General features: G+C 42.1%; 1 protein-coding gene across 2 annotated transcripts in view; it reads left to right on the top strand.

The window, feature by feature from the left end:
- The window catches only part of EP300 (E1A binding protein p300), a 61,445-nt gene that overhangs the window by 23,249 nt on the left and 12,959 nt on the right, over positions 1-25,237 (top strand). Inside the window, exons 3-22 of one of the 2 annotated variants that reach the window (XM_054168117.1) lie at positions 1,380-1,556; positions 3,629-3,890; positions 4,576-4,689; positions 5,549-5,785; positions 7,795-7,888; positions 8,216-8,350; positions 8,708-8,825; positions 9,305-9,479; positions 10,352-10,429; positions 11,503-11,612; positions 12,094-12,249; positions 13,285-13,725; positions 14,185-14,373; positions 15,241-15,397; positions 15,960-16,078; positions 17,335-17,574; positions 18,138-18,226; positions 20,587-20,667; positions 23,095-23,151; positions 24,495-24,572. In XM_054168117.1, the coding sequence (XP_054024092.1) occupies positions 1,380-1,556; positions 3,629-3,890; positions 4,576-4,689; positions 5,549-5,785; positions 7,795-7,888; positions 8,216-8,350; positions 8,708-8,825; positions 9,305-9,479; positions 10,352-10,429; positions 11,503-11,612; positions 12,094-12,249; positions 13,285-13,725; positions 14,185-14,373; positions 15,241-15,397; positions 15,960-16,078; positions 17,335-17,574; positions 18,138-18,226; positions 20,587-20,667; positions 23,095-23,151; positions 24,495-24,572 (3,107 nt within the window). Of the gene's footprint in view, positions 1-1,379; positions 1,557-3,628; positions 3,891-4,575; positions 4,690-5,548; positions 5,786-7,794; positions 7,889-8,215; positions 8,351-8,707; positions 8,826-9,304; positions 9,480-10,351; positions 10,430-11,502; positions 11,613-12,090; positions 12,250-13,284; positions 13,726-14,184; positions 14,374-15,240; positions 15,398-15,959; positions 16,079-17,334; positions 17,575-18,137; positions 18,227-20,586; positions 20,668-23,094; positions 23,152-24,494; positions 24,573-25,237 lie in introns of both variants that reach the window. The other variant, XM_054168116.1, reaches the window with a different exon arrangement.

Genomic DNA, 25,237 nt, shown 5'->3' with positions numbered 1-25,237 from the left:
TGTGGCTTGGGTTTGATCCTACTTTATTTAGTAAGTGCAAACTGAAGGCTATTATAAATGTATTGGCAGATGTTACAACCTGGAAAAAAGAAGTGTTTGACTAGTTGTATGCAGTCTCATGGCAGGTAGGTTACTACTTTGTGCAGGCTGGAGGGGCTTGGTAAAGGAGCAGAAACAAAGAGTTTCTAGTAGGGAGGGATTCGTTGAGTATAAAACTAGGAGTGGTTGGAAACAAACCTACTGTAGGAGCTTGTATGCACTTTTTGATGCAGGAAAATGCCCAGACTTGAACAAAAAAGAAAGCATCAAGGAGACTGAACATTGTCTAGTCAAATGCTAATGTGGGTTGAAACAATACAGTGCTCTAAAGTATTTTTGTGCCTTTATTGTTATGAGTTATGGCTCCTTGAGGCTCCTGCCCCAGTAATGGTGAGAACTGGATGATCTTAACAAAGATCTCCCGTTTTCTTGGTCCCTTATGGCTACTTGTTTTGGTCCTAGAATGCCAGATTTCCCATGAAAAATAGATGAGAATGAAAGGAGTGGGAAAAAAATGTCAGGGGACAAACGACTTTATTGGCAAGATTGCTACTAAGTGTTCTTTAGGTTCTAGGGCATTCCAAGGCAACAAATGGTATATTCTGGTATGCTGAAACTGTTGAATATGCATATAGCTTGTTTGAAATACCAATCTACTTCCCCTGTGGATGAATGGTTCAATAGATTTGTTTTGTTTGCAGAGTTCCTTTCTGCCATCTCCTTTGACCTTTAGCACTCACTGCAAACAAGTTAGTGTGCCTGTGCTACTGCACGGTGTTACTTATGCTTGTGGTGTGTTCTTTAATTGAAAGTGGTTTGCACTGAAAACGCAGACATGTATTGTTACAACTGTCTGGAGAGGAGCTGTGGGAGTACTAGCAGCTGGGCAGGAGGTTTTTGGGATAAACCCTGCTCATATGAATGAAGGTGGTGTTTGCCTGCTTTTGGAGTCAGCACAGATGCTTGAAGTAGAAAAATTCTTTCAGACTTATGAATTGTATAGAGCACGGTACAAATTCGTGACTGAGGAAGCTGAAATGAGAATTGCATTAAAAAAACTCCACTTTCATAAATAAATCATCAGGCCAGTCCTGACCAGGCTGACCTCCGAGGTGGTTGAGTTAGCTTTGCTGTGTTTATAGGAACTGTCTGGTTGAGGAGTTAATGTTATGTGCATGTCTTTAGCCAACACATAAAGGGGCGGGGAAAATGTGATCAGTATTGCATTGCAGTTAGTCCATGGCTGTGATCACTCTTGATTCTCTTGAGGTAGTCATTTGCCTTTTACATTGTGAACTTCAGCTATTTTACTTGAACATCTTTACCATTCCAATTCCTAGATGGGGATGATGAGCAACCCCAGCCCTTATGGCCAGCCATACAGTCAGAATACCGGGCAGCAGATCGGAGCCAGTGGACTTGCGCCTCAGATGCAGAATAAAGCTGGACTGCAGAATAGCTTACCACAGTTTCCAATGGATAAGAAGACAGTTCCTGGGGCAGGAATGCCTAACATGGTAAGCAGAATGAAAAATATCTCCCAAAAATGTTGTAGTGGACTGAATTGGAGCAATACACTTTGGTGTTGCCGTGTTACAAGCTTTTGCAGTTGTCAGAGCCAGTGTGAATGTCTGCTCTGAATCCACACAACACACTTAATTCAGCTCCTGAAGAAGCTGATGTGAAGGAGAGTTCTGAGTTGTGCTTTCACTGTTGATAAGCTGCAGCTCCACTCCTTGCCTTTCAAACCCTGTTAGCAGAGAAAATTAAACTGAAGTGAGCTTTGCCACCTGTTTGGACACCTCTGCTTTCCCCTCCCATTGCTCCTCTTACTGTTGATGTATTTGGTATCCTCACTGTAGCTTTGTCTTGACTTTTTGCCTGATTGTACTCACTGCTTTGAGGAGAGAGAAGTGTCCCTTTTCAAATATGTATTATATATATCAGGGCTTAGAAACCCCAGTTGTGTGTTTGTTCCTGTTAGAAATTACATGAACAAGAGCACTCCTGATGTGGGAGGTTCCTTAATAGTTCTTGCTGTAGTAGACCTGTTACCTCCCTCTCTTCTCCCTACACTGTTACTGCAGCAGGACTTAAGCAAAGAGGGAGGTAAGAGTGAGGGGAAAAGTGGATGGCGAAAAAGCGGAAGGCCCGAGGTCATAACCAAAATGCCAGGCCTTGACATTAGGTTCCCTAGCTTGAGTTTAACACTGCTTTGCTTCATTGTTTTAGAAGCTTAAATTGTTCAGGGGTAGGATATGCTACAAGTCCTGCCTTCTTCAATTTGGGAAACAAATTCACATTTTTGAATGCAGCTTGTGTTTTTCCCTGCTTCAAATTCCATTACCCGGTGCCCCAGGAGGATCACTCTTGATCTTAGTTACTCTTGCAGAAAAAAACCCCCACAAACATTTCCAGGTAACTTTTGTGCCTTGGAATTAAAGGAGCTCAATCCTTTGAGTTTTATTTCTTGGGGTTTTTAAGTTGAGCTTGAAACGCTGGAAGTCCAGCCAATGAGATGGTCGTGTGAACCAGTAAAGAAGCTGCCAAAATTTGCTATTCAGAACCCCAGCTGTCGAGTGCAGAGTATATAACTCTTCTGAAATTGAACTGCCACCCAGCTGAACCAAGGAATGAAAAGTTGCTGCTATTTCAGTTGTCTTTTGGAATCACAGGCTGCAAACAAGGCTGTTACGGTCATATTGGAACATAAACCCTGAGGGGTCTGAGTAATTGGTGAAGTCTCCTTGTAAAATGAAAGGCTAATATTAATATTGGAGAGCTACAGGAGAAGTGTGGCTTAGGAATTGCATGTAGCTAACTCTAAAAAAATCTGGAGCTCTCCAGAAACATCCTCTGCAACCTGTTGTGAAGAGTCTGTTAGAAACTGAACACTGTTAAACTGAAGTGAGACAAGCAAGATACAGTCCCTGAGCCTCTCTTCCTTGCTGAGTACTCTTCAGATGTCACTTGGAAGAAATACAAAGAGGCCTGGAGAAATAAACAGACGTGTACTTGACATTAGTTCTGTGACATGTATTATCCTGGAGTTGTGCTTCATCTGCAGTAGAGACTAGGAAATGCTTGTGTTGAATGCTTATGTGTGAGTTTCCAATGGAGAAAGGTTCCCAGAACTTCCCCTTCATTATCCTTTTCTAGGAACAGTCAAACTGAGGTATCTTGTACTGAAACAGAGAAAACCTTATTCACTCCAAAAGGTGCTTTCTTTCATTAGTGTAACAATTGTGGATGCAGCTTTCTAGCCTCCAAAATGAGAGGAGATTTGAGGTCTAAAGTGCTATTAATATTTTCCGGTTGGTCTAGCACTGCAAATTAACCTGGGAACCTGTGCAAAGTTCTGCTGCTCTTTGATAAGGCAAGAGCTAGGACTAAGAGTGATATGGAGAAGAAATTGTGGCTGGCAGGACTGTTGCTAAGGGGGTTATTTAATGAGAGTCATTCGGAGCTAGTGATAGGTGGGCTATTCCTTTAACCACAGAACGCCATTGTTTTGTCTGTTCTTTGGTTTTGTTGTTGTTTGCTTGCTAAATGGATTATTCTCTGGGAATTTCCTTTCCACCTTCTCCAGGGCCAGCAGCAGGCTCCCCAAGTTCAGCAAGCTGGGATGGGGCCAACAGCTTCTCAAGGAATGGGGTCTGGAGCACCGACAGCAGATCCAGAAAAGCGCAAACTCATTCAGCAGCAACTGGTTCTGCTCTTGCACGCTCACAAGTGTCAGCGGCGAGAGCAGGCCAACGGGGAGGTGAGGCAGTGCAACCTCCCTCACTGCCGAACCATGAAGAATGTCCTCAACCACATGACACATTGCCAGGCTGGCAAGTCTTGCCAGGGTAAGTAGAGAAGATGTTCCATGGATGTGGTGGTTGTTTGCAGAATGAGAAGGGCTCCTAGAAAGAGAGCTAGTGGGTGGCTTGGGAAGTAGAATTTATCGTTTTAAAAACCCCTGAAGAATGGAAATCATAAACTTCTTTTGAGACTTAATTTAGGCAGGTTAGAGGGGACAAGATAGCACAGAGAGGCAAGTGAAGATCTTCTGTTAACTTTGTATCTCACGGTAAGATCTTTTGGATGCTGCTTTCTGTCAAGGGTGGACACAAAGCAGGAATCTGGAAGTGGGAGTCTGCTTGCCTTCCTTGCATGAAAGAGACCAATCTCAGGCAATTGCTAGCCAGGAATTAAACTGCTACTGGCACTGCAGAATTCTTAGTCTGTCCTAGCAGCCAAGGAAATTGTGTGCTGCCTTTTTGGTAACCTAGGTTGACTTTGGTTGTGCCAGTTGCTCACATCTCACTTGTGTGGTGCAGTCTGCCTGATGTATATGGGGTGTTATCCTTTGAGTTAAGGAGATACAGGCTTAGGTGCACAATATGGAGCTTTAAGCTTTAGTTGAGCCAATAGTACTTGAAGCCTCTCTAGGGCTAGCTAGTGCTGAGCTATTTCAGATACTACTGTGTTGACCATGTGGAGATACTGGCAGTGGTTTGTAAAAGCTTTTGATTCCTCTCCGTTTCTCAGTGGCACATTGTGCGTCTTCCCGACAAATCATCTCACACTGGAAGAACTGTACGAGACACGACTGTCCTGTGTGCCTGCCTCTCAAAAATGCTGGGGACAAAAGAAATCAACAATGTGAGTTTGCTGGGGGGAATCTGTGTATTGAGTAAACCATAAGATGCATATCAGGAGATGAACTTTCTTGTACTCAGCTGATACTGGGAATGCTCTCAAACCAGGGAGCGTGCAGTATCATTTTGCTCTTCAAATCTTTAGAGTCAGTATTTTTCTGTTGCTGATAGGAAGCTTCCATAACAATAGCTAACTTCATTGAATTTTGCTGGCAGGAGGGTGATAAGAGTGAACAAGTCCTAGCTCTCTCAACCAAGTGTTTGGCTTTTCACTGGCCCCGTTCTGGAGACAGGTGTGCACTCACATAGAGGGTTGTGTCATTTCAGCCCCGATTATATATGGTATCATTTGTTTGCATCAGGTGTCTTTCCTCCTTCCTTGTGTCCTCTTGGTCTTCCTGCCAAAATCTTGGGCAAGATTTTTGTCATTACATTACCTCTATGGGCTGGGTTTTGCATCTCATTTCTTAATGTTACTTTGAGCTCTTCTCCTGACTCATGTGAGCTGTTTCTTGCTTTAAAGTAAAATTTTAAAAAGGCACTGCAATGGCTGCTGAAGAGCTGTGTGTACCCCTCTGCCTTTAGCCTGTGACATGGTCTGCCTCTGTTTTCAGTTTGAAGAAAACAGATGTGTCCTAAATACTTAGACTTCCTCTCAGCAGCCTGTTGGAATGACTGCTTGGGTCAAGACTTCTCTGTTTCATGACGGGTTTTCCAGACCTCCTCCTCTTTTCAGTGTGCTCCAAGGAGGAGAAATGGCTTAGTTCAGAGTAGTCAGCGTACTCCTTATGTTCTTTACCTGTTCTCATGGACCCCCTTGGCAACCTCCTGCTGTCCCTATTAATTTGATGTGTTTCTTCCAGCGCTGCTGGGCGGAGCTGCGGTAGGACTTGCAAATACTGGCTCCGTGGGTGTGGGGCAGCAGACAACGCCCAGCATAAACACTACCAGTCAGATAGACCCCAGCTCCATTGAGAGAGCCTACGCAGCCCTAGGACTGACCTATCAAGGGAACCAGATGCAGACACAGCCCCAGGCTCAAGTGAAGAATCAGCAGCAAGGACAGTCACCACAGAGTCTGCGCCCTATGAATCCTATGAGTAAGTTTATCTGTTAGTGTCAAAATACAAACTGCAGGCAACTTTCCCAGGCTGTATCTAATGCAAATTTTCTTAACCTACTAGCTTAATAAGGCTAGCTCATTTGCAAAAGGTATGGCTTTGCAATATTAGACTTGATTAGCAAGCTGCTCAGCGGAGCTGGGAACATTAGAGGGCCCAGATGCCTTCCCTTGGAAAAGAAGTTCTCTGGGGAAAGTATCTTCTCTTCTTTCTTTTCTTGGTGTTTCATTTTATGGGGATTTTTTGTTTGGTTTTCTGTTGTTTGGGTGTCTGAGAACCAGTTATTTTGTACCATAAAGGTACAAAATAACTGCAATGCAAGTTTCTGGCTGGTCCTTACAGGTTGCGTGTGACTTGTATATTGTTAAAAGTCTACCTTCCAGTGTGTGAAGCTTTAAAAAAATAATAAAAAGACCAAAAGCAAACACCCCCCCAACAACAACAAACCACCCCACAAGTGGGGGGTAGGTTGCTGAGACCTTAGTCTTAAAACAATCAGAATAAAATAATATGGTTTTCTACTGTGCATTAGAATGTTTTACAAATAGGTGAGTTTCTGCAAGCTCTATGTAGTGAGGGCCTTGAAAGGTTGAAAGGAATGTCATTCACTTTTCTGAAGCAAAATGGTTCTCTGTGGGCTTTTTGTCTTGTTTGTAGACAGAGTTTGGCCCATGCATTCTTATTAGACACTGCTTATATCAATGATAAGAACACTGAGGTGGGGTTAAAAAGCTCTTGGAGCATGAAGATCTGAAACTAAATGTAGAAAGGACCAGCATGGCTTTTGGCTGCTGTTTCACTCTTAAGAGCAGGTGGGAATTACAGCAGGTGAGATAGGAGTTATCAGGTCACAGCCTACATGACAAGAGGGAAATAGGATTTGGTGAGGACTGCAATGTGAAAAGATGCAATCCTAAGTAGATCAAACAAATGATGGGTTTTGGCAGTTGGAAAGGGAGAGTTAAGGCAAAGGTTAATAGTTGTTTTCTACACCAGCTTGCTCTCACATGGTAAAAGGAATTTGGGAAGGAGAGTGAAGTGCCTCCAGCCTCCCTTCACTCAGTCACATTTATTAAAAGACTATTTAAAACACTTGGTTGTGGTATTAGAAGTGTGTATTAGGCTTCCTATATTTGAGTGGGCTTCTCTTGTACACAGTGCCTGATATCACTTGAAATACAGATGCTGTAGGATTCAGATGTCCTAAACACATGTGAAGCTTTTTAATGGCTTTCATGGTTTACTCAGCTTCACAAATTGATCTATTCAGAATCTCCAGACAGAAATATGCTGGATCTACATTATTTGAGTCTTAACTATAGTGTGTGAAGAAAATAGGCCTATTTTCTAACTATGATTGAGATCTGCAGTGATTCAGAAAGCCAAGTTTTGGTACTAACAAATGAGTAGAGATTTTTGCTGCAAAGGATTGTCAGATTTTCCCCCTTAGTACAAACATCAGAGTTAGTTGTAGGATCCTTAAGTCAAGAATGGGTGGGGTGGGGGTTCCCTTGTCAGATGTAGGTGGTAGCTGATGTTTTAAGTTTTTGAAGCCTTTGTGAAATTTATCTGAAGTGCCTTAATGACCAAAAAAAACCCAAACAAAACAAACAAAACCCCCAAAGCTAAAAAAAAAAAAAAATTCCAAACAAAACTCAAAAAAAAACCTCTCAGCCACCAAACCCACTGGCTTCTAAACAAAAGTCCCTGAAAGTAAGGGCACATAACACTTGCACCAACCTGAAGTTGCTTGTTTGTGGAGAAGGTCAGGAAGATGTGCAGAGCAGTACCGTGATGTGATGCTTCACCCATGTTGTGCCTCAGTTTCTGTTTGCAAAAGAGGAAGGTAAGGAGAGCAATACAGTTAAACTCCCTTCACAAAAGTCTAAGTACTCAATAGTCAAGGTCCTTGTTATTGATGAGCAGTTGCTGATTTTGCACAGCAAACAGGCTGCTCGTGTAAGAATTCTTACCCATTTATGTTTTAGGTGCAAATCCAATGGGAGTGAATGGAGGAGTGGGGGTCCAAACCCCTAATCTGCTGCCTGACTCAATGTTACATTCAACCATGAATTCTCAAAAGTAAGTTGAATTATTCTTTGCACCCCAGTGATTTGATTTCATGGCACTTCTTGCATAAACAGTGGGGTAAATGCCACTGATGGCTATCTCTGCCTTTTGGGTTTTGTAGCTTTTGTTGCAGTTTTCCAAATCCTTGGGTAGGACAGCATGTACTCTTTCATGGCCTTGTTTTGGTGTCTGTACAGCTATTTCTGCAGAGTTTGTCCACTGATTAGGGAATGGCTGAACTAGCACTTTGTCCTAACATTATTCTAAAAGAGGCTATGACTGTAAGATGACTAAGCTTGGGCTAGACTTTTGCCCTCAGTTCTTGCTCTGTTTTTGAAGCCCCATGATGAGTGAAAGCGCCAACGTTGCCAGTTTGGGAGCCATGCCAACAGCTCAACCATCCAATACCGGAATTCGAAAGCAGTGGCATGAAGACATTACTCAGGATCTCCGAAACCACCTTGTTCATAAATTGTGAGTAGCTAATAGCAAAACAATCTCCTGTTAGGTGAGTTGCTGCTTCTGAAACATGCATGTGGGGCGTGACTTCCATGATTAGAAGATGAGAAGTGAGTTTTCTCAGGGTCCATGTGAAGGGAAGGCAAAAGCCTGAAAGATACAGCAGTGTCTGCTGGTTTGGGGCTATTGTGTTGGAAGTTATCTCACTGTAGTTAAAGCCTACATGGGGGGCAGTGTACCCCAGGAGCAGTAATAGTGCTGGAGTTTTCCAGGTTTGCTTGCTGCTTTTGTTTGTATCACAGGCATTAGTGCTGATGTGCCATACTGGGAGCATCCTAATCAGTTGTGTGTATGTGTTTGTCTTTTATTCAGAGTCCAAGCCATATTTCCCACTCCAGACCCTGCAGCACTGAAGGATCGGCGTATGGAGAATCTGGTGGCATACGCTCGGAAAGTGGAAGGGGACATGTATGAATCGGCAAACAGCAGGGTGAGATGCCATCCTCTGTTGTCCAGTCATGTGTATCTCTGCCTTAGTCCTATAGTAATAAAGGAGGAAGAAGAATGAAAGCACAGATGAGAGGCCCAGGCTGAGGAAGTGTGTGTTGAGGAACTGCTGAATGGAGTCTACCCAGCCAGTTGCTGGCTTCTCCCTTTGTGTGCCTGGCATCAGGGTGATGCCTGTTTGGTTGTGCTGTGCATGAAACTTCTTGGGGTTCCCTGAAGGCATCGTGAAGCTCTTGACTGTGATTCTCAAAGAAGTGTTGGATGTGAGAGGGTAATGTCTGGTGTTGATTGATGGCCACCAGCAGTGCCCCAAGCAGTGCCCTTTTCTACTCTATCTGACCAGCCCCTACAAAGGGAGAGCCATCCTCACCCAAGCAGAAATGTGTGGAAGGCTGTTTTCCAAGCTTGAATCACTGGAGTCTTTACTTACCGTCATCTTTCCTGGCTTGTTTCTCCCAACAGGCAGAGTACTATCACTTGCTAGCAGAGAAGATCTATAAGATTCAGAAGGAGCTGGAGGAGAAGCGAAGAACGAGGCTGCAGAAACAAAGCATGATTCCAAATGCTCCAGGCATGCCACAGGCTCCCATGAATCAAGGGCCCAACATGGGGCAGCCCCAGCCAGGGATGTCTGCAAGTAAGAACAGTTGGGTTGCTGACTACCTGGTGCAGGGCAATTGTGTACTATCATTTTGGGAGGCATAGTAGGGCAATTTGGTCGCCCTTCTTGTTTCACCAGTACTGGCTTGCTCAAAGTTAAAACAGAACTTTCTCCTTTTCAAAAGTACTTGCAAAATCTTTGCCTTTTTTTCCCCTAACACTGCAATAAGATCCAGTAGCTCCAGGCATATCCTATGAGCAGTTTGTATCAGTTCTTGCTCTCCTGCTTAAATTTTCACGTTTCTTGGTAAATCCAGTTCTGGGTCATCTTATGCTTGAAATTGGAACAGGATCTACTGAGATGCATTACCAAGATTCAAGAAAGGTCGATGCTGTGACTTTGTTTGCTCTAACTTCTGTAGAAAGTTAGTCTGCAACAGTAGATGGGATACTTCAGGTTATTTATAATGTAGTCCAGTAATTCGGAACTCCAGAGCTTTGATAAACAACTCAGAACCACATAGCTGTCATCGTGTTTTAAGTCGAGAGGTGCAATAACAGCGTAGAGGGGTCTGGTAGACGTTCTTGTGCTCTGGAATGTTTGGGAACTACTGAGTTTATTGTCATAAGTTGATAACATAATTCAGATTAATACTCAATTTCTGAAATCCTGAGTTTGAAGTGATTTCTGTCAATGGGACATGCCTATATCTTCAAGGTCACTTTTGGGTTTGCTTCATGCTTTGACTTGAGTTACTGGACCGTGTGCACTGGGGAGCGGAGGTGTTATATCTTTTTTTTCTATTACACATGGATTTTAATTGCAATTCTCTCTAAGATGTTTGATAGATAAAACCTGGTGGTCTTCTAAATGCCATCATCTTATTCCAGTATCTTTTATTTTTCCAGATGGTCCTCTTCCAGACCCATCCTTGATACGTGCCAATGTGCCAAACCAGATGATGAATCGCATGCAGGCACAGACAGGTAAATGCTTGAAGAAAATGACCTGCTGTGATTTCAAAGGGGTCTTGGAATTGGGCAGCTCTTGCTGAAGTGTCATAGCCCTTGCTTCACTTAGTTTCCTAATTTGATGGAGAAAATAGCTAGCTGTATTATATAATACTTGCAGAAACACATAGCAAGGTGGGTGTTGGTCTTTTCTTCCAAGTAGTGACAGGACATGAGGAAATGGCCTCAAGTTGCACCAGGAGAGGTTTAGATTAGGTATTAGGAAAATTTTCTGTACTGAAAGAGAGTCAAGCATTGGAATATCCTGCCCAGGAAAGTGGTGGAGTCACCATCCCTGGAGGTGTTTAAAAAACACTGTGTAGACATGGCACTTTGGGACATGGTTTAATGGGCATAGTGATGTTGAATTGCTAGTTGAATTTCATGATCCTAATAGTCTTTTCCAAGTTTAATGATTCTATTCTATATTTTATATCTTTTTTTTTTCTTTTTTTTTAAAAAGACTGTGTATACTTTAATAACATTTTACAGTCTACACTTCAGCTGCTTGCTTTGTTAAATAAGGAACTTGCAAACATAGTATGATGGGGTCAGTCAAACATGGGCTTAGTCAGATGAGAACATGTTGATGGCAGAGGGAAGATGGTTAAGAATTATTGCTCAGAAGGAAGGGCCAGGACCACTGTTACATGTTCATGAATTATTGTAGCCAACACACAGTACTTCAAGAAGTGAAGGTATGGTTTAGGATTCAGTAAGTGAATGTGTAATTAAGGCAATGCAACTTCTGCAGAAAATTGGTCTTCAGAGGTTTGATAACAGTGGAAACAAGCCTTTGAGGCAAAAAGCCTAGTCTATATTCTCATGGAGTGTGATAGCTTGGACATTTTAGATTTAAATTTATTCCATGTAACTAACTGGTTGATAGAAATAGCACCTTTGTAGTATTGCATGCTTGAAAACTGCTCACTAGAAAATGAAATTAATAAGAAAGTGACAGCACTTCTTCTCCAAATGTTGAACGGTGCCCAGAGGAGAATTCAGGCCATTGTTTATAAGTGATTTTCTTTTGGGGCATGGTTGCACAGGAATGAATCAGTTTGGCCAGATGAATATGCAGCTGTCACCGATGGGACCCCGGCAAACCCCTCCTCTTCAGCACCCTGGACAGCTAAGCCAGGCTGGGGCCATGAACCAGGTCAGTGTGCGTTTGGTCCAGGCTGTTGAGCTCACAGGTTTGCTTCTCTTGGCTCTGATCTCCTTTAAATAAATAAGTAACCTCCCTATTTTTTAAATTAAGCACCATTTCTTCACTCTCTTGACTGTTTTCTTCCTCCTTTTGTACCTCTGCTGAAAGATCTCTCTAATCTGTGGTAAGACGTCAGATCTCGGTGGTAGAAGTGACCTAAAAATTACATTTAAGTAGCTCTTTGTGCTGTTGCGTCCAAGGAACAAAAATAAATCATAAGTCACAGTTGCAGTCTGAAATCAATATCCTTTTCCTTAGCTTACAAGGGAAATCATCATAATTTCTGTCTTTTGAGAGGTTTTCCATATTGTATCCTACAGAGAAGCAACAAGCATCAATTTCTGCAACAAGATCAATGTGGTTGGTTGGTTGGTAATATGTTGTGGAGGTATGAGCACACTGTGAAATGAGTTCCTTTCTTCTGCAGCAGATGGGATTTCCTTCACGAATGCAGCAGCCAGGGGTTGGCCAGCCTTCTGGTCAGAACCAGTTTCTACAGCAGCCCCAGTTCCCAGCTTCCTCCCCAGGAATGAACACAGCCAGCATGCCAATGACTCAGCCTGGCAATCAGACACCGGTTTCTCAAGTAAGTTTCTGATTTCTGGCACTGGTGTCAGTGGGCTCTGTCATACACTCATTTCATTGCTCAGTTTGTAGTAATGGAGAGCAGCTCATTTTTCCTAACATGCTTTTGGAATTATAGTCACCTGAATTAATTTAATGAGACTCTGCATTTTTCTGATGTAACACTGGGAATGGCAAGGGTTGGCTGTTGGCTGTTCTGAGGCTTAAACTTAAGTGTGACAGAGAGGAATCTTAAAAATCTTTGGGTCTGTGGAGCAAAGAAATTGTTATTCAGCATGCAGTTGTTAAGAACTGAACAGCAAAGCAGAAGAGCCTGAGAGATGGTGGTCTTTAAAAGGCATGTCTATCCCAGGAGCAAAGTGTTTTGCTGGCTTTGGGGCATAGGAGGGTTATCACTACTGAAAGTCTGGGCTTACAGTCTAGCAGTTTCCTTTCTGTCCTTTCCCTCTCCCTTTTCAGCCAGAACCTTTCAGGCCAGGAAGAAGTAGGGAACATCAGTTTGCTTCTCGTTGACACTTCTTCCTAGTTTGCAGGCAAGATTATTGTGGAGTGTCATCTTTTTTCCCTTGACCAGTACAGTGTTTCTGTAATCTCTTAATGGCACAGTTACAGCTGTGCCTATTTCTGATGATAAATTCAGTTTATAGTCTTTGGGGTGGGGGCATGGGCCCACTAAGGGTATTTGAATGCAGTTTTCCACTGTGGTGCATTGTCCCATATTCAGGATGTGCAAATCTAGTTTTGGAAATGCTTTATGAGCTGGGAGTGTAGATGGTGCCACTCTTTAATCAGCAAGCAGAAGTCATTCCATTGGAACTTCTTCTAGAGCTGACTAAATTTTAAGCAGCTTTTTGTTCATGTGGAGCAAAATAAAATGAATAGACCACTTCTCCTTTTGAAACAAGAGTTTTTAGAAACAAAAGTTTGTCACATTTCTAGAAGTATGCCAATAACTGTAGGAAAGCAGCTGTTTCACAGTAATTTCTGTCACTTTTCTACTTCAAGTCGTTGCAAATGTTTACTTGTTATCCCACAGGCACAAATGACCAGCTCTTCCTGTCCTGTGAATTCTCCTGCAATGGCTCCAGGTTCTCAGGGGAGCCACATTCACTGCCCACCTCTTTCACAGCCTCCCATGCACCGTAATTCTCCTTCTCCAGTACCTAGCCGAACCCCAACACCTCACCACACACCCCCAGGCTTGGGCTCGCAGCAACAGCAGGCAGCAGCAGCTGCCACTACTGCCCCCACACCTACTCCTCAGGCAATGCCACCTGGACCACAGTCACAAACTATGCACCCCCCTCAAAGGCAGACTCCAACGCCTCCACAGGCACAGCTGCCCCCACAAGTCCAGCCTCCAGTTCCAGTTACTCCTTCTGCAGAGCAACAGCAGCAGCCCTTGTCACAGCAGAGCACGACTGCATCTGTTCCCACACCAACAGCACCGCTGCAGCCTCAGCACCCCACAACACCTGTAAGGAAATACTTTAATTGTGCTTTCCCTGCAAACAGTTCCATGTAAACTTTAATTTTCAGTCTTTTATTTTGGTGGGAGTTTTCTGATTAGGACAGCAGCTCCTGACATGTTTAATGTCAAAATGGGTTGTGGGTTTTTTTGTATCAAGCCAAGTCTGTGTTTCCAGAATTGTAGTGCATGTTTTGAAATTCACTGTGAAACATGACTGAGGTCTTCAGCTATGTCTGCATACCCATGGTGACAGTGTACAGTATGGAGACAGTATGCAATTCTCTATATCCCAGGCCTTCCACTGTCTGTTGCATGTTTTTCTATAACTGAAGTTTGTTCTTCAGGAGAAGCAAACAGGACTAGAGTGCATTGAAACTTGGTGGAAATGCAGTATAGGTGAAAGGTAGATTAGTCAAAACTAAGCTCGTTAAAAGCCTGTTTGTTATGTATCTTTTGTTCCCTCAGCTTTCACAGCCAGCTGTAAGCATTGATGGGCAGGTATCCAACCCCCCGTCCACCAGCAGTACGGAGGTGAACTCTCAGCAGACTGTCCCAGAGCAGCAGCAGCCACCCTTGCAGGAAGTGAAAATGGATATTAAAACAGATGAAGGGGAACCAGAGCAAACAGAGCTGCAAATGGAGGAGAAACCTGAGGTGAGATTGTTAGCCAGCTGTTGAGTAGAAAACATCTAGTGCTGCTACATGTTTTCTGTCTCCACGCAAATCATTCCTCCCAGAGTTCAACCTGCAGCTGCTGTTTTGTTTCTTGGCATTAGCTTCCTAAAGAAGCAGCTCTGTTTTCTGGTGAAAATGGTGGTAGAAGCCAGTGGCCACAGAAAAGACCATAATACTGAGGCTTTTTGGTAAATGACAGTGTAAGAGGGCACTTGGTTCAGTCCTCTGGATATTACTGACAGTTGTTAAATATGGGAATTGCATATATTGGGATGAGAGGAGATGGCCTCAAGATGTGGCAGGAAAGGTTTAGATTGGATATTAGGAAAAGTTTCTTCACCAAAACTATTGCCAAGTGTTGTCACAGGCTGCCCAGGGAAGTGGCTGAGTCACCATCCCTGAGCGTATTTAGAAAACGTGTGGATGGGATGGTTAGCAACATGTTTAATGGTGGACTTGGCAGTGGTAGGTTAATGGTTGGACTCCATTACCTTAAAGGTGTTTTTCCAACCTAAATGGTTCTCTGTTTCTGGGACTGCTTGTCACTGACAGTTAGGAATGTGACTGTCAGCAGCATTGTTTCAGCAGTCCCAGTGTGAGGGAGACTTTCACACCTGTCTGAAGAGCTGGATGAATGTCTGTGTGTCTACTTGCAGCTGATAACTGGCTAGCAGTTCATCAATGCTAATACTGCCATGTTTAAAGATTGACATTTGCGCAAGTTCTGGGCAAGTTTTGTCTTAAAACTTCCCAAGGAAGAGTGGTGGGCAGGAGGGCAGAGAGGTTCAAAGGAGAGAAACATGCATGAGTAGTCAGCTAAGTGACACACTCCAAACTACTTTCCAGGTTAAAGTAGAACCTGTTGTGGAGGAATGTAAACCAGACCCAATGGAGCAAGAAGAGAAGAAATCTGAAGTGAAGACTGAAGTTGCAGAGGGGGAAGAAAGACCTACTACTCCAGCTACTCAGTCATCTCCGGCAGCTGGGCAGTCAAAGAAAAAAAGTAAGCAGGGGAACGGTGTTTTGACAAATTCACTGCATCTCTCTAGAGAAATCTTCAAGGGAAAACCCCTTCACCTTTCTTCATTAGTGTTCATTAGGCTTATATGGGTTGGTTTCTGTGACTTTTGGACGGAAGTACTTAGTACACGTGCGTGTCATTGGCTTTGGGCAAGTTCTTTTAAGGCTTTAGTAGGAGACATTAATCTGTAGTAAAAGTGTTGATCCAGTAGAGGTTTGACATACTCTTCTGTTACAGATTTTCTGGAGAAGGTGTTGGTTTTTGAGACTTCAGAGAGGGGCCATTTCTAAGAATATAAAGTGGCTCTATCCAATTTAGCAGGGTCTGCCTATGGTAAAAAGAAAATTCCTGTTAGTATTTTGGCCATCCAGATGATCATTTTAATGTCCTCCTCAGCACGAAATGTTGCAGAGCATAAACAAGCCATGTTAAGTAACTTACACCCATTGTCTGTAGCCTTTGTTCCACAGACCTCACATTTTCCAGCAGTTTTCTTCCTTGCAGCTGTTTTTGCTGTCTTTCTAATGTTGATTGTTTTTCAAAGTTTTCAAGCCAGAAGAGCTGCGGCAGGCGCTTATGCCAACACTGGAGGCACTTTACCGTCAGGATCCAGAGTCTCTTCCATTTCGACAGCCTGTGGATCCCCAGCTACTAGGAATTCCTGTGAGTCTTAGCAAGATACTTTCCTGGCTGTAATTCAGAGCTACTCCATTATGACATACCTGTTTGAGAGCAGCTTAGCTCTGTCTTGTTAATGTTTTGATATTGATGCCTTTGAAGGGGTTTAGCTTAGGCAGTGGAACATGCAGTGCCTGACTAAGGGAAGTTTGGTTTTTCACAGGTTTCTTTGGTTCTGTGTTCCTTATTCATCATAAGCAGCTATACCATACGTGGAAGTGATTATCAACACATTCCCCAGTGCTGTGTGGGCTTTTATGGGTGTTGCTTCATGTGGTGATGCTTCTGTTGCCAAATTTCATAGGTGCTTCTCATCGTTTATAAAACCTACTAGAATAAGTGGGAAATTCGGCAGGTCATGACCACTCAGAAAATAAATTGTTCAATGATTGTTAGTGTTACAAGCAAGAAAGACACTGTTCAAGTTACTGGCTTTGTTTAGGTTACATTTCTTGGCTTGTGTTAGAATAGTCTTCAGAAGACATTACTACTACTTTTCAAGGAATCTGTTTTAATTGACCACACAAGTTCACTATTTAAGCATAACCATGTATACATGTAACCATGTATAACCATGTATATATAGGTGTTCTACTTAGGTGAATAGAATAGTGTTCTACTTAGGTGCTTTGCACAACAGTGTTTGTCTGAAAGGTTTTTTGTTTGGTTTAGGTGTGGGCTTTAAGGATAGGTACTACAAAAATATAAAGCCTTATGTCTTACAAGCAGGCATAAGTAAGCTCTTACTGGGCTGCCATGTTCCAATAACTTCTGTAGTAGCAGTCCCATAACCAAAGGGCAGAATTGGAAAAAGGTGTTCTTCAGAGGAGACATGAAATAATTTTATTAGATGATAAAAAATAGCCTTTTTGTTCCTTAGGTTGTCTGGTCTGCTAAAACCAGTCTCTGTCTATTAATGCTCTAGATCACAGCGGCTGCAAAAACATTGCCATTCCCTGCTTGATGTAGTAATTGTTTTGCTGATTAAGATTAGAGTGGCTTTATTTCTTTAGGAGTGGAAGAGCAGTAAAGCCTGAGAATAATGAAAAGAAGGCACTGAGGAGGGATATGGTATTGCTTAGAGATTTCATTGTATGTCACAATCAGTTTGAGAATCAAGTCAGGGAGGAACCTGTTTTTCTTGATGCACTGCAGAAGAATTTATATGCTGAGAGTGCACATGCTCTCAATGGCACACCATAGTTCTGCAGCAGTGTTTTGATACACTGTGATTCTTGCAGGATTATTTTGACATCGTGAAGAACCCCATGGACCTTTCCACTATCAAGAGGAAGCTAGACACAGGACAGTACCAGGAACCATGGCAGTATGTAGATGACATCTGGCTCATGTTCAATAATGCCTGGCTCTATAACCGCAAGACATCCCGGGTATATAAGTACTGTTCCAAACTGGCAGAGGTCTTTGAGCAAGAAATTGACCCAGTTATGCAGAGCCTTGGTTATTGCTGTGGAAGAAAGGTAAGGAAGGATTTATATGGGGTTTTTTTGGTAGTTTGTTGCTTGCTTCCTTGTATTGAAGGAGGGAAAATACAGCAGTTGCAGTTGATCACAGTGATGGTTTGTCACAAATTTTGCAAGTTTACCAGGATTTAGCAATCCTGAGTAATCTGATTTTGTGGCTTTTATGGGTCTTCTAATTTTATCTGGTGCTTAAATTATCTATTTATATATAAGCCCTTTGGGGAAAAAGTCAGTAACTGAAGGCTTATTTTGGTTAGGGCCAACTCATTTGCTATTGCAAATTAAACAGATGTGGTTTTGTTGCTGCAGAAGAAGCGTGCTCTATTTCTCTGCATATTGAGATTGTATTTCCATTGTCTTGATTTGATATGCTTTCCATCTTTGGAGAAGAGCTAGCTTGAGAATAGCAGCCCACTGTACATTTTATTTATGCCTAGCACTTCATACACTTGGGTGCTGGGACACGGGGCGAAAGTGATTGTCTAGGTCACGCTTGCTTCCCATAGAGAGCATGCAGAAACATAGACAAGTGCTAAGCAACCCATTCCTCTTCTTTGCAGTTGGAGTTCTCACCACAGACTTTGTGTTGCTATGGCAAACAGCTATGCACAATCCCTCGAGATGCCACTTACTACAGCTACCAGAACAGGTAAGGAAAAGTCCTTTGGTGCCGTTCTGTGCATGCTGTAATCAGTATGTTAAGTGTGCATGTATTTACATATACATCCTCTTTATATGTGTGCTCCTTTGTGTTTTAAGATAAAACTTTGCTGAAAGTGCCCTTGAGTAGTTTACCTTTCTGCCAGAGAGCCTTTGCTTTTCCTCTTTTTGTTTGCAGAAATATGATTTACTGAATTTTTTTTATCCTGCACTTAATTAAATCTTAGTTCCCTACAAAACATACATACAAGTCTTTGCTTCCTACTGTGCAGCAGTATTTTTCATGCAGAACACTGAGTCCACTGTGCAGCAAGTATATTAATGAACATAATACATATTATACTTGGCAAGTCTTTGGTTTTGCTCTTTGGTGTTAACACTAAAGGGCAAACTTATTTTTGGAATTGACACCTTCATTGGAAGATTTGTGTGCTCAGATCTCCAGTAGATGGATGTTTTCCCTCCTGAAGTTTCCTTAAAGGAGTTGTCTTGCAGTAGCTGTCAGCAGCTCTCTAAAATGCTGCCACTTCTACAGCTCTTTTGAGTTTGTTTTTTTTTTTTTAAATTTGAGACTTGAAGTATTTAAACCTATTATGAAGGGAGGTTTCTTGCTAGGTATCTCCTGCCAATTGAGGAAGCAAGGCAGGAAGGAGCAAGAAAACACACATTTTTAACACTCAGGTATCACCTGGCCTGAGCAGCAGAGGGCTAGCTGCTTCCAAACTGTTACCTCCATCAATTTAGTTCCTCCTCTCCATTCTTTCCAACACCTTAAACAACCTCCTAGAACAACAAAACCATTTTGCCCTAAAAGCCAAGAAGATTTTGCAGTAATTGTCATTTTCTTAAGCACCTGGTCGGGTGAAAGCAACCAGAGAGTTACATCTTTTATCCTCTTATATTCATAATAGTTTATAGCAGTGAACGGAGCTTTTTAGGAGTGAAGAAGTAGAACATAAGCTTTTAGTATCCCACAATAACTATTGTAATTTTAGACTTAGTGTAGAGCTTTTCTCAGTGTGTCAGTATCTTCTGCTTTATGTTGATCAGTTACAAGCACTACTATTCAAACCCTGGCATGCTGTACATGCTTTCAGACATTAGAAGGGAATGTTTGAACCATAGGAGGTGTGCATATATGTGACTTACAAAATGTTACATACATGCATGTATTCCTCTAGACTGAAATGTACAAATTCCAGTACTGTTCTCTGCATTATCTGAGGTGAAGACTGGAGAGAGAGAGAGAGGGTTAAGAAACCTCTCCTTGTAGCCTAAACAGCTGCTATTGTGCAGTTTGTATGGCTTCATTATTAACTTGTTCAAATTTTCTTTTATTTCTTTCTATTTTTGGATGTCTTGTGCACTCAATTAACATGCCTTAGCAATGGAGAGGCCACAGTTTAGGAACATTTTTGAGGCCAGAGTATAATCTTGAATTACTGTTTTATTCAAGTAGAAATTAAATATCTCTCTGCAATACTTTCTGTTTTGATGCCTGGACTGTTCTGCACTCAGAGCTGGGCCATGGCAGAACCATATCAATGTAGAGCATTATGTGTGTGTAGTTCATGTGAGGTATTCAGTTTACATACAATTTGACCGTTCTGTTACTGAAGTCTGTAAGATTTTTTGAGGACAGATATTATTGTTCTTGAAGCTTCTGGTGTTTAGCTTTCTTTTTCAACTGGGAAAGAATACTCCAACATTTATATATTGAAGATAGAAGGCTGTCCTTCCATTGATCTCCTGCAGAATCTTCAGCCAACAGAACTGTTGTCCTGATGTGCCAGTCAGAGTAGCAGTTCCTCCTTCCTTCTGCTCTTTCCCCTTTCTCATTTTAATTCTTTGCTGTATGTGGCATGGATTATTAAAATGAAAAGGGTATGGGTATGCTAAAATGGAATACTCTAATTTGCTTTAACATTTGCTGCTTGTGAACCCATTTCAGAGATTTAAGGCTAATCTGTGCTTTGCCTTGGCTTTCTGCTTTGTGTTGTCTTGTCTTGCTTCTGTGTTTTTGTTTTTGTCCTGCAAATCCCCATTTCTTTGTTTGTGTGTGTGTTATTTTTATTTTGCCTTCATGCTTGTTATTGTCTGCACTTGGCTTTGATTGTGCAAAAAAAACACCAAAACAAACCAACCAACCAACAAACCCTAACCCAACCCAACCAAACACAATGTGGGGCCCATAAATCTGCATCATTTGAATATCCTTGTCGCCGTTGATGACCTGCTCTCTGCTCCTGTCCCTTCCTTGGCCCCCTCTGATTGGTGGCTCCGTTGCTTGACTTGGGCTGTGTTGTGTGGATGGAGCAGTTCACCCAAATATGGCCTTCTTGCTGACAGGTATCATTTCTGTGAGAAGTGCTTCAACGAAATCCAAGGGGAGAGCGTTTCTCTGGGAGATGACCCCTCACAACCTCAAACGTGAGTGCTTTGTGCTTGCTTGGGCCCTGCGTTCATGAGCTCTAGCCTGGTCTGGAGTGCTTTCTCAAAGGGAAGGAGTTTAGTTTTGGGTAACACGCTGCTTGTAGGTTAGTAAAAGGTGGACCAGACATTCTCCATAAAAGCCTGAACTTGTGTTACAGATCTGGGAGGGGCTTGGGGGGGTATTTTTGTTTTGGTTTTGTCTTGTTCTGTGGTTTGGGGTTTTTTTAAATCTGGACTGACTGAACTGAAAAACAAGCACTTAGTAATTAAAATTGCAGCTCTACAGGTAGAGAGGAAAGAAGAGAAGAGCTTTTTCTTGGGGGGGAAAAAAAAGGTGAAAGTAATCTTCTGCAGAAAAAATAACCATACCTGCAGGCACTGACATCATTTGAAATAGCCAAATGTACCTTTCTCTTTATAGACTGGCTATGCTATTCAACTTGTATTCAGCTTCAGATTATTTATCCATGTCTGAAGCAGGCAACCTCATTTTGCCATACAAATATTTGGAGTCCCATCTGCTTATGAGTATGTCAAAGAGTTGTTGAGGAGATCAGGGTAAAAGGCTGTGCATGGATTTGGTTGCCTTTCTCATGGTGGTGGCAAACTGTTGGGACAGTTTTCATTTTGCTGTGCCCCTCCTCACACCTCCCAAAAATTTTGAAACAGAATTTTAGGAGACCGAGGAAGCCCTTGAAGGGGAGGGACAAGTGAGTGCCAAGCAGTTATTCTTTGAGCTATTGAAGAAGGTGTTTTGGAAAAGGGCATTGCAGGAATACTGCTAATAGAAGCAAGTAAGGAACTTGAAGCTAGAGGAAAGAGAAGTTGCCTTTAGCAGCATGTTACCAAATCCTGGTTGCACTGATGGATGTATCTAGAACAGTAGTGAAAGAATCCCCTGGGGCTTAGGAAGATGTAAGTAAAAGTACATCTGCCTTCCTGAAAGGAAAAAGGAAGAAACTGTGTTCATATGCTGGTCAGTACAGTGGGCCATATCCCCTGTAGTAGAAGCAAATACCCCAAATTTAATCAATATTGTCCAGTTTTGTTAATATGGGATGTGGGACATGAAGTAGTCTCATGAGAGAGAAGCAAGCATCTATAGAGATGTAAATTTGCACATAACCAAACACCAAATATATTCATGTTATATATGTCTTACTTTTTTTGTTTATCTGCAGAGTGTCTCCCATCTTTCTCATGCATTCAGGTTGAAATGAGCCAGGGTAGAGCCAGGGTAGAAGGCAGACTAGAATGCTTTGAGCCAGGGTAGAAGGCAGACTAGAATGCTTTTGGGTTTTACCCCAGATTTGGAAACACAACCTCCTAATTTTTGTTTCCAAATGAAAACAATCAAAAGCTTTTTGAACACAAGCAACGTTAAGATACTTCCAGCTCTCAGTACTGTTTTTCATAACTGATTTAAATGCTTGGTTGCTGTATAGTGAAAATGGAAGCTATAAGCTGCATGTGGGGAGCAGCTACATTTGTGACTGTTCTCTCACCTGCTTACAGGATTACTTAGGAACTCATTTTATTGGTGCATGTAGATCCTGCTCCTTTCCTCTCTTCTCACAACCTGTAGTTAAAATGGACAAAAGGAAAAAGGATTAGGATTATATATGCCAGGTCCTGTTTGTACTTCTACTCTCCATATAAATAATTAGAGGCAATTGGGAGACTGAACTTTCATCATTTATCTGATGAGCTTGACACATTCTGCAGGTGTGACTATTCTGAATAAACACGGAAATAAAAGTATAGGAAGGCTAATGCACCTTGTTCAGGTTGGACTGAGCCTCTCTCATTGCTTCTCAGAGAGGCACATACTGATTTCCTCACCCTTTGGGGTACACTTCCAGATACAGGTATTTTTGTATGACCCTTCTGGAATATTTTTAATCTACTGGTGTAAAAGGTGCCTGGAATCTCACTGTCAAAAAGATGGAATTTCTAGCCTTGCAAATGCTGTAGAGTAGATAAAGATGGTGTACAGTCATGGCCAGGCTGGGGTTACAGAGTTTGGAAGCTAGGGGAATCTGAAACAAAATAATCTGCCTTTCTCAGTCATCAAAGATAATTGGAAATCTCTGCCTTCAGAATACTAGAGAAGTGTATCAGGTAGTCTTTGCACTATGAAATACTCATCAGACTGGTCCAAAACTTGAGTGTCAGCAAGTTTTACTATTTATCCTGTAGTGAAGCTGGCACAAGGGAGCAATGTGATTCTCTACAAGCTCTCTTTTCCATGGGCAGAGTCAGTGGTGGCATGTATTTTAGTTGTCTGTCGCTTTGTGAAATACAATTCCTTTCCCATTCAGTGCTAGTAAGTTTTGTCTTGGTGTGTGGATGTGTGTGTGGTGGCATGGACGAACGTTGCCTCGTGCTCAAACTGAGCTTTATTTATTGCCTGTTTCTCCATAGCACAATAAACAAAGAGCAGTTTTCGAAAAGAAAAAACGATACACTGGACCCCGAACTGTAAGTAATGCTGTTACACTCTGAATGCTCCTCATTTCATTGTCAGTATTTTGTTAAAAAGACAGCTTATTCTGTCACAAACAGCTGCTTCAAATTTCCTGTGCTGTTGTTAGCTGGCAGGGGCTACCTGCTGTGCTGAGAACCCAAAGCACCACACCTGTACCTGAGGCTTCCCTGCTGCTGTTTGTATGGGCCAAAATTACTGCCTTTGGTTGCCCTGAATGTGGATGCAACAGAATGATGAATGCAGAGAGCTCTTCTGTGGAGCCTTGTTGTGATAAATGCTGACATCTCAGAACTGATTTGAGTAATTTGGTGGTTGCCCTCTTAGTGCTGATGGCTTCTCTAGTTGTCATATTTTACAGGCAGCTGTAATTGAAGGGAATGTTGGTAAAATAGTTCTACACTGCTCCGGAAGCAGGGCTGTAGACCTTCAGCAAAGTTAAGGTGATGGTGACTCAGCTGCTTTTCTTTTTAATCCTGAGGACTTTTCTGAAGCCACTTTGCATGGTCCTGCATTATACACCTGTGCTGCTATTCTGCAAAAATTATCTAATTGTCAAATGAATGAGCAAAAAGGATGTGTTCTTCCTACACCATCCTTCTAGGGGCATAAGGGTCAGCCAGTTCTGCTGTTCTACATGGGCTGTGGGAAGGAGAGAATAGTAACTCAATTCATAACTGTTCTTTCCCTTTGTTATAGTGAAGATACAGCCTAACACTAGAATAGAAGCCTAACTTGCAGTATGATGCCATATGCTCTACATGAATTACAGCTATTCATTCAAAGTCTCAGACGTGTTCTGAAGTAGTCAGATTGTCCAGAGGGATGAAGCAACTTTAGGTGTTTTGGACAATTAATTCACCAACATCTGTGAAGCAGACCATACCACTCACATCAGTTGTCCTTAAATCTCTGGTAATCTTCTGGAAGTGACTGATACTGTTTCTGATTCCTTCCCACCTTTCTGCAGTATATTTGCAAGGTTTTAGCATAGTGGGGCTACTAACAGCCAACTATTCCATTTGGTTCTTTGCTTCTGACACCGGTAAATCCATTTCCCCCTGTGTTATAGCAACAAGCAGTTCACTGCTTTTATCCTTAGAAGGACCTCACTTTAAAAAGTGAGTGAAGTGGGTGGCATTTAGGCAAGCAAATGGTCTAGGCAAGCATAGTCTACCTGACTTAAGTTCTTCATTCAATCTGGAGGCTGTTTTCAGCAGAGATGAGCCCTTTATTTTAAACAGACTCAAGGGCCTAAGTCCTGGAACTCCTCTGATAAAACACACAAGTAAGTAACTACTAACCTTGTTTCCCTTCCCCTATTTTTTTCCTTCTACAGATTTGTTGAATGTATAGAGTGTGGAAGAAAAATGCACCAGATTTGTGTTCTTCATAATGAGATAATCTGGCCTTCTGGGTGAGGAATTTCTCCTTCTTTAAGTAGGGAGTTTATGTCAAACTGATGCATTTACAAGAGTTAGTGCATAAACTACTTTATATTGGTTATATTCCAAAGGGTGTCCAATGGAAGAAGTTGCATTCCTACATGAAAATTGTCAGAATATGTAGGTTAACATCAGCCTTAGACATGATATCTTTGCTATGTGTGAAGTTGTTTCCAGTATTAAATGTTTCTAACATTCCTTTGTGTGGAATTAGGGCCTTTCGGCCTTGTGTTTCTGCCTTTTATGCTTAAAGACACCAGTACTTAATGGAAATGTTTTTAGTTCTGGTAACAATTCCACACTGATCTTATTTTCTGTACAAATCGTTGTTTTCTCATCTTCAAAAAAGCTTTGTAGCAGTTTAACAAGTAAACTCACTTTTTTGACCTCAGTGATCAGATTAAGTCTGAAAGACAGGCTAGTCATCTTTAGATAGTCTGAGGTTCTCGATTGACTCTTCTTCTGATTAAAAATTAAATGAAGATAAAGCTCTGGAAGAGCTTAAATGTTCCTGTTCTTGACAAGGAACTTTAACTTCTAGCTTTCTGCTGTTCCATCCTGTAGAAGAGGGTAGGCATGCTGTAACTGAGGAAGAAGCTGTGTATTGTTTCATGCTACAGCATCCCTGGGTGTTTAG

Source organism: Dryobates pubescens, chromosome 15 (assembly GCF_014839835.1).
Source record: "Dryobates pubescens isolate bDryPub1 chromosome 15, bDryPub1.pri, whole genome shotgun sequence".
Lineage (NCBI taxonomy): Eukaryota > Metazoa > Chordata > Aves > Piciformes > Picidae > Dryobates > Dryobates pubescens.
The sequence above is the reverse complement of the archived record's forward strand: the minus strand, read 5'-3'. Positions and strand labels throughout refer to the sequence as shown.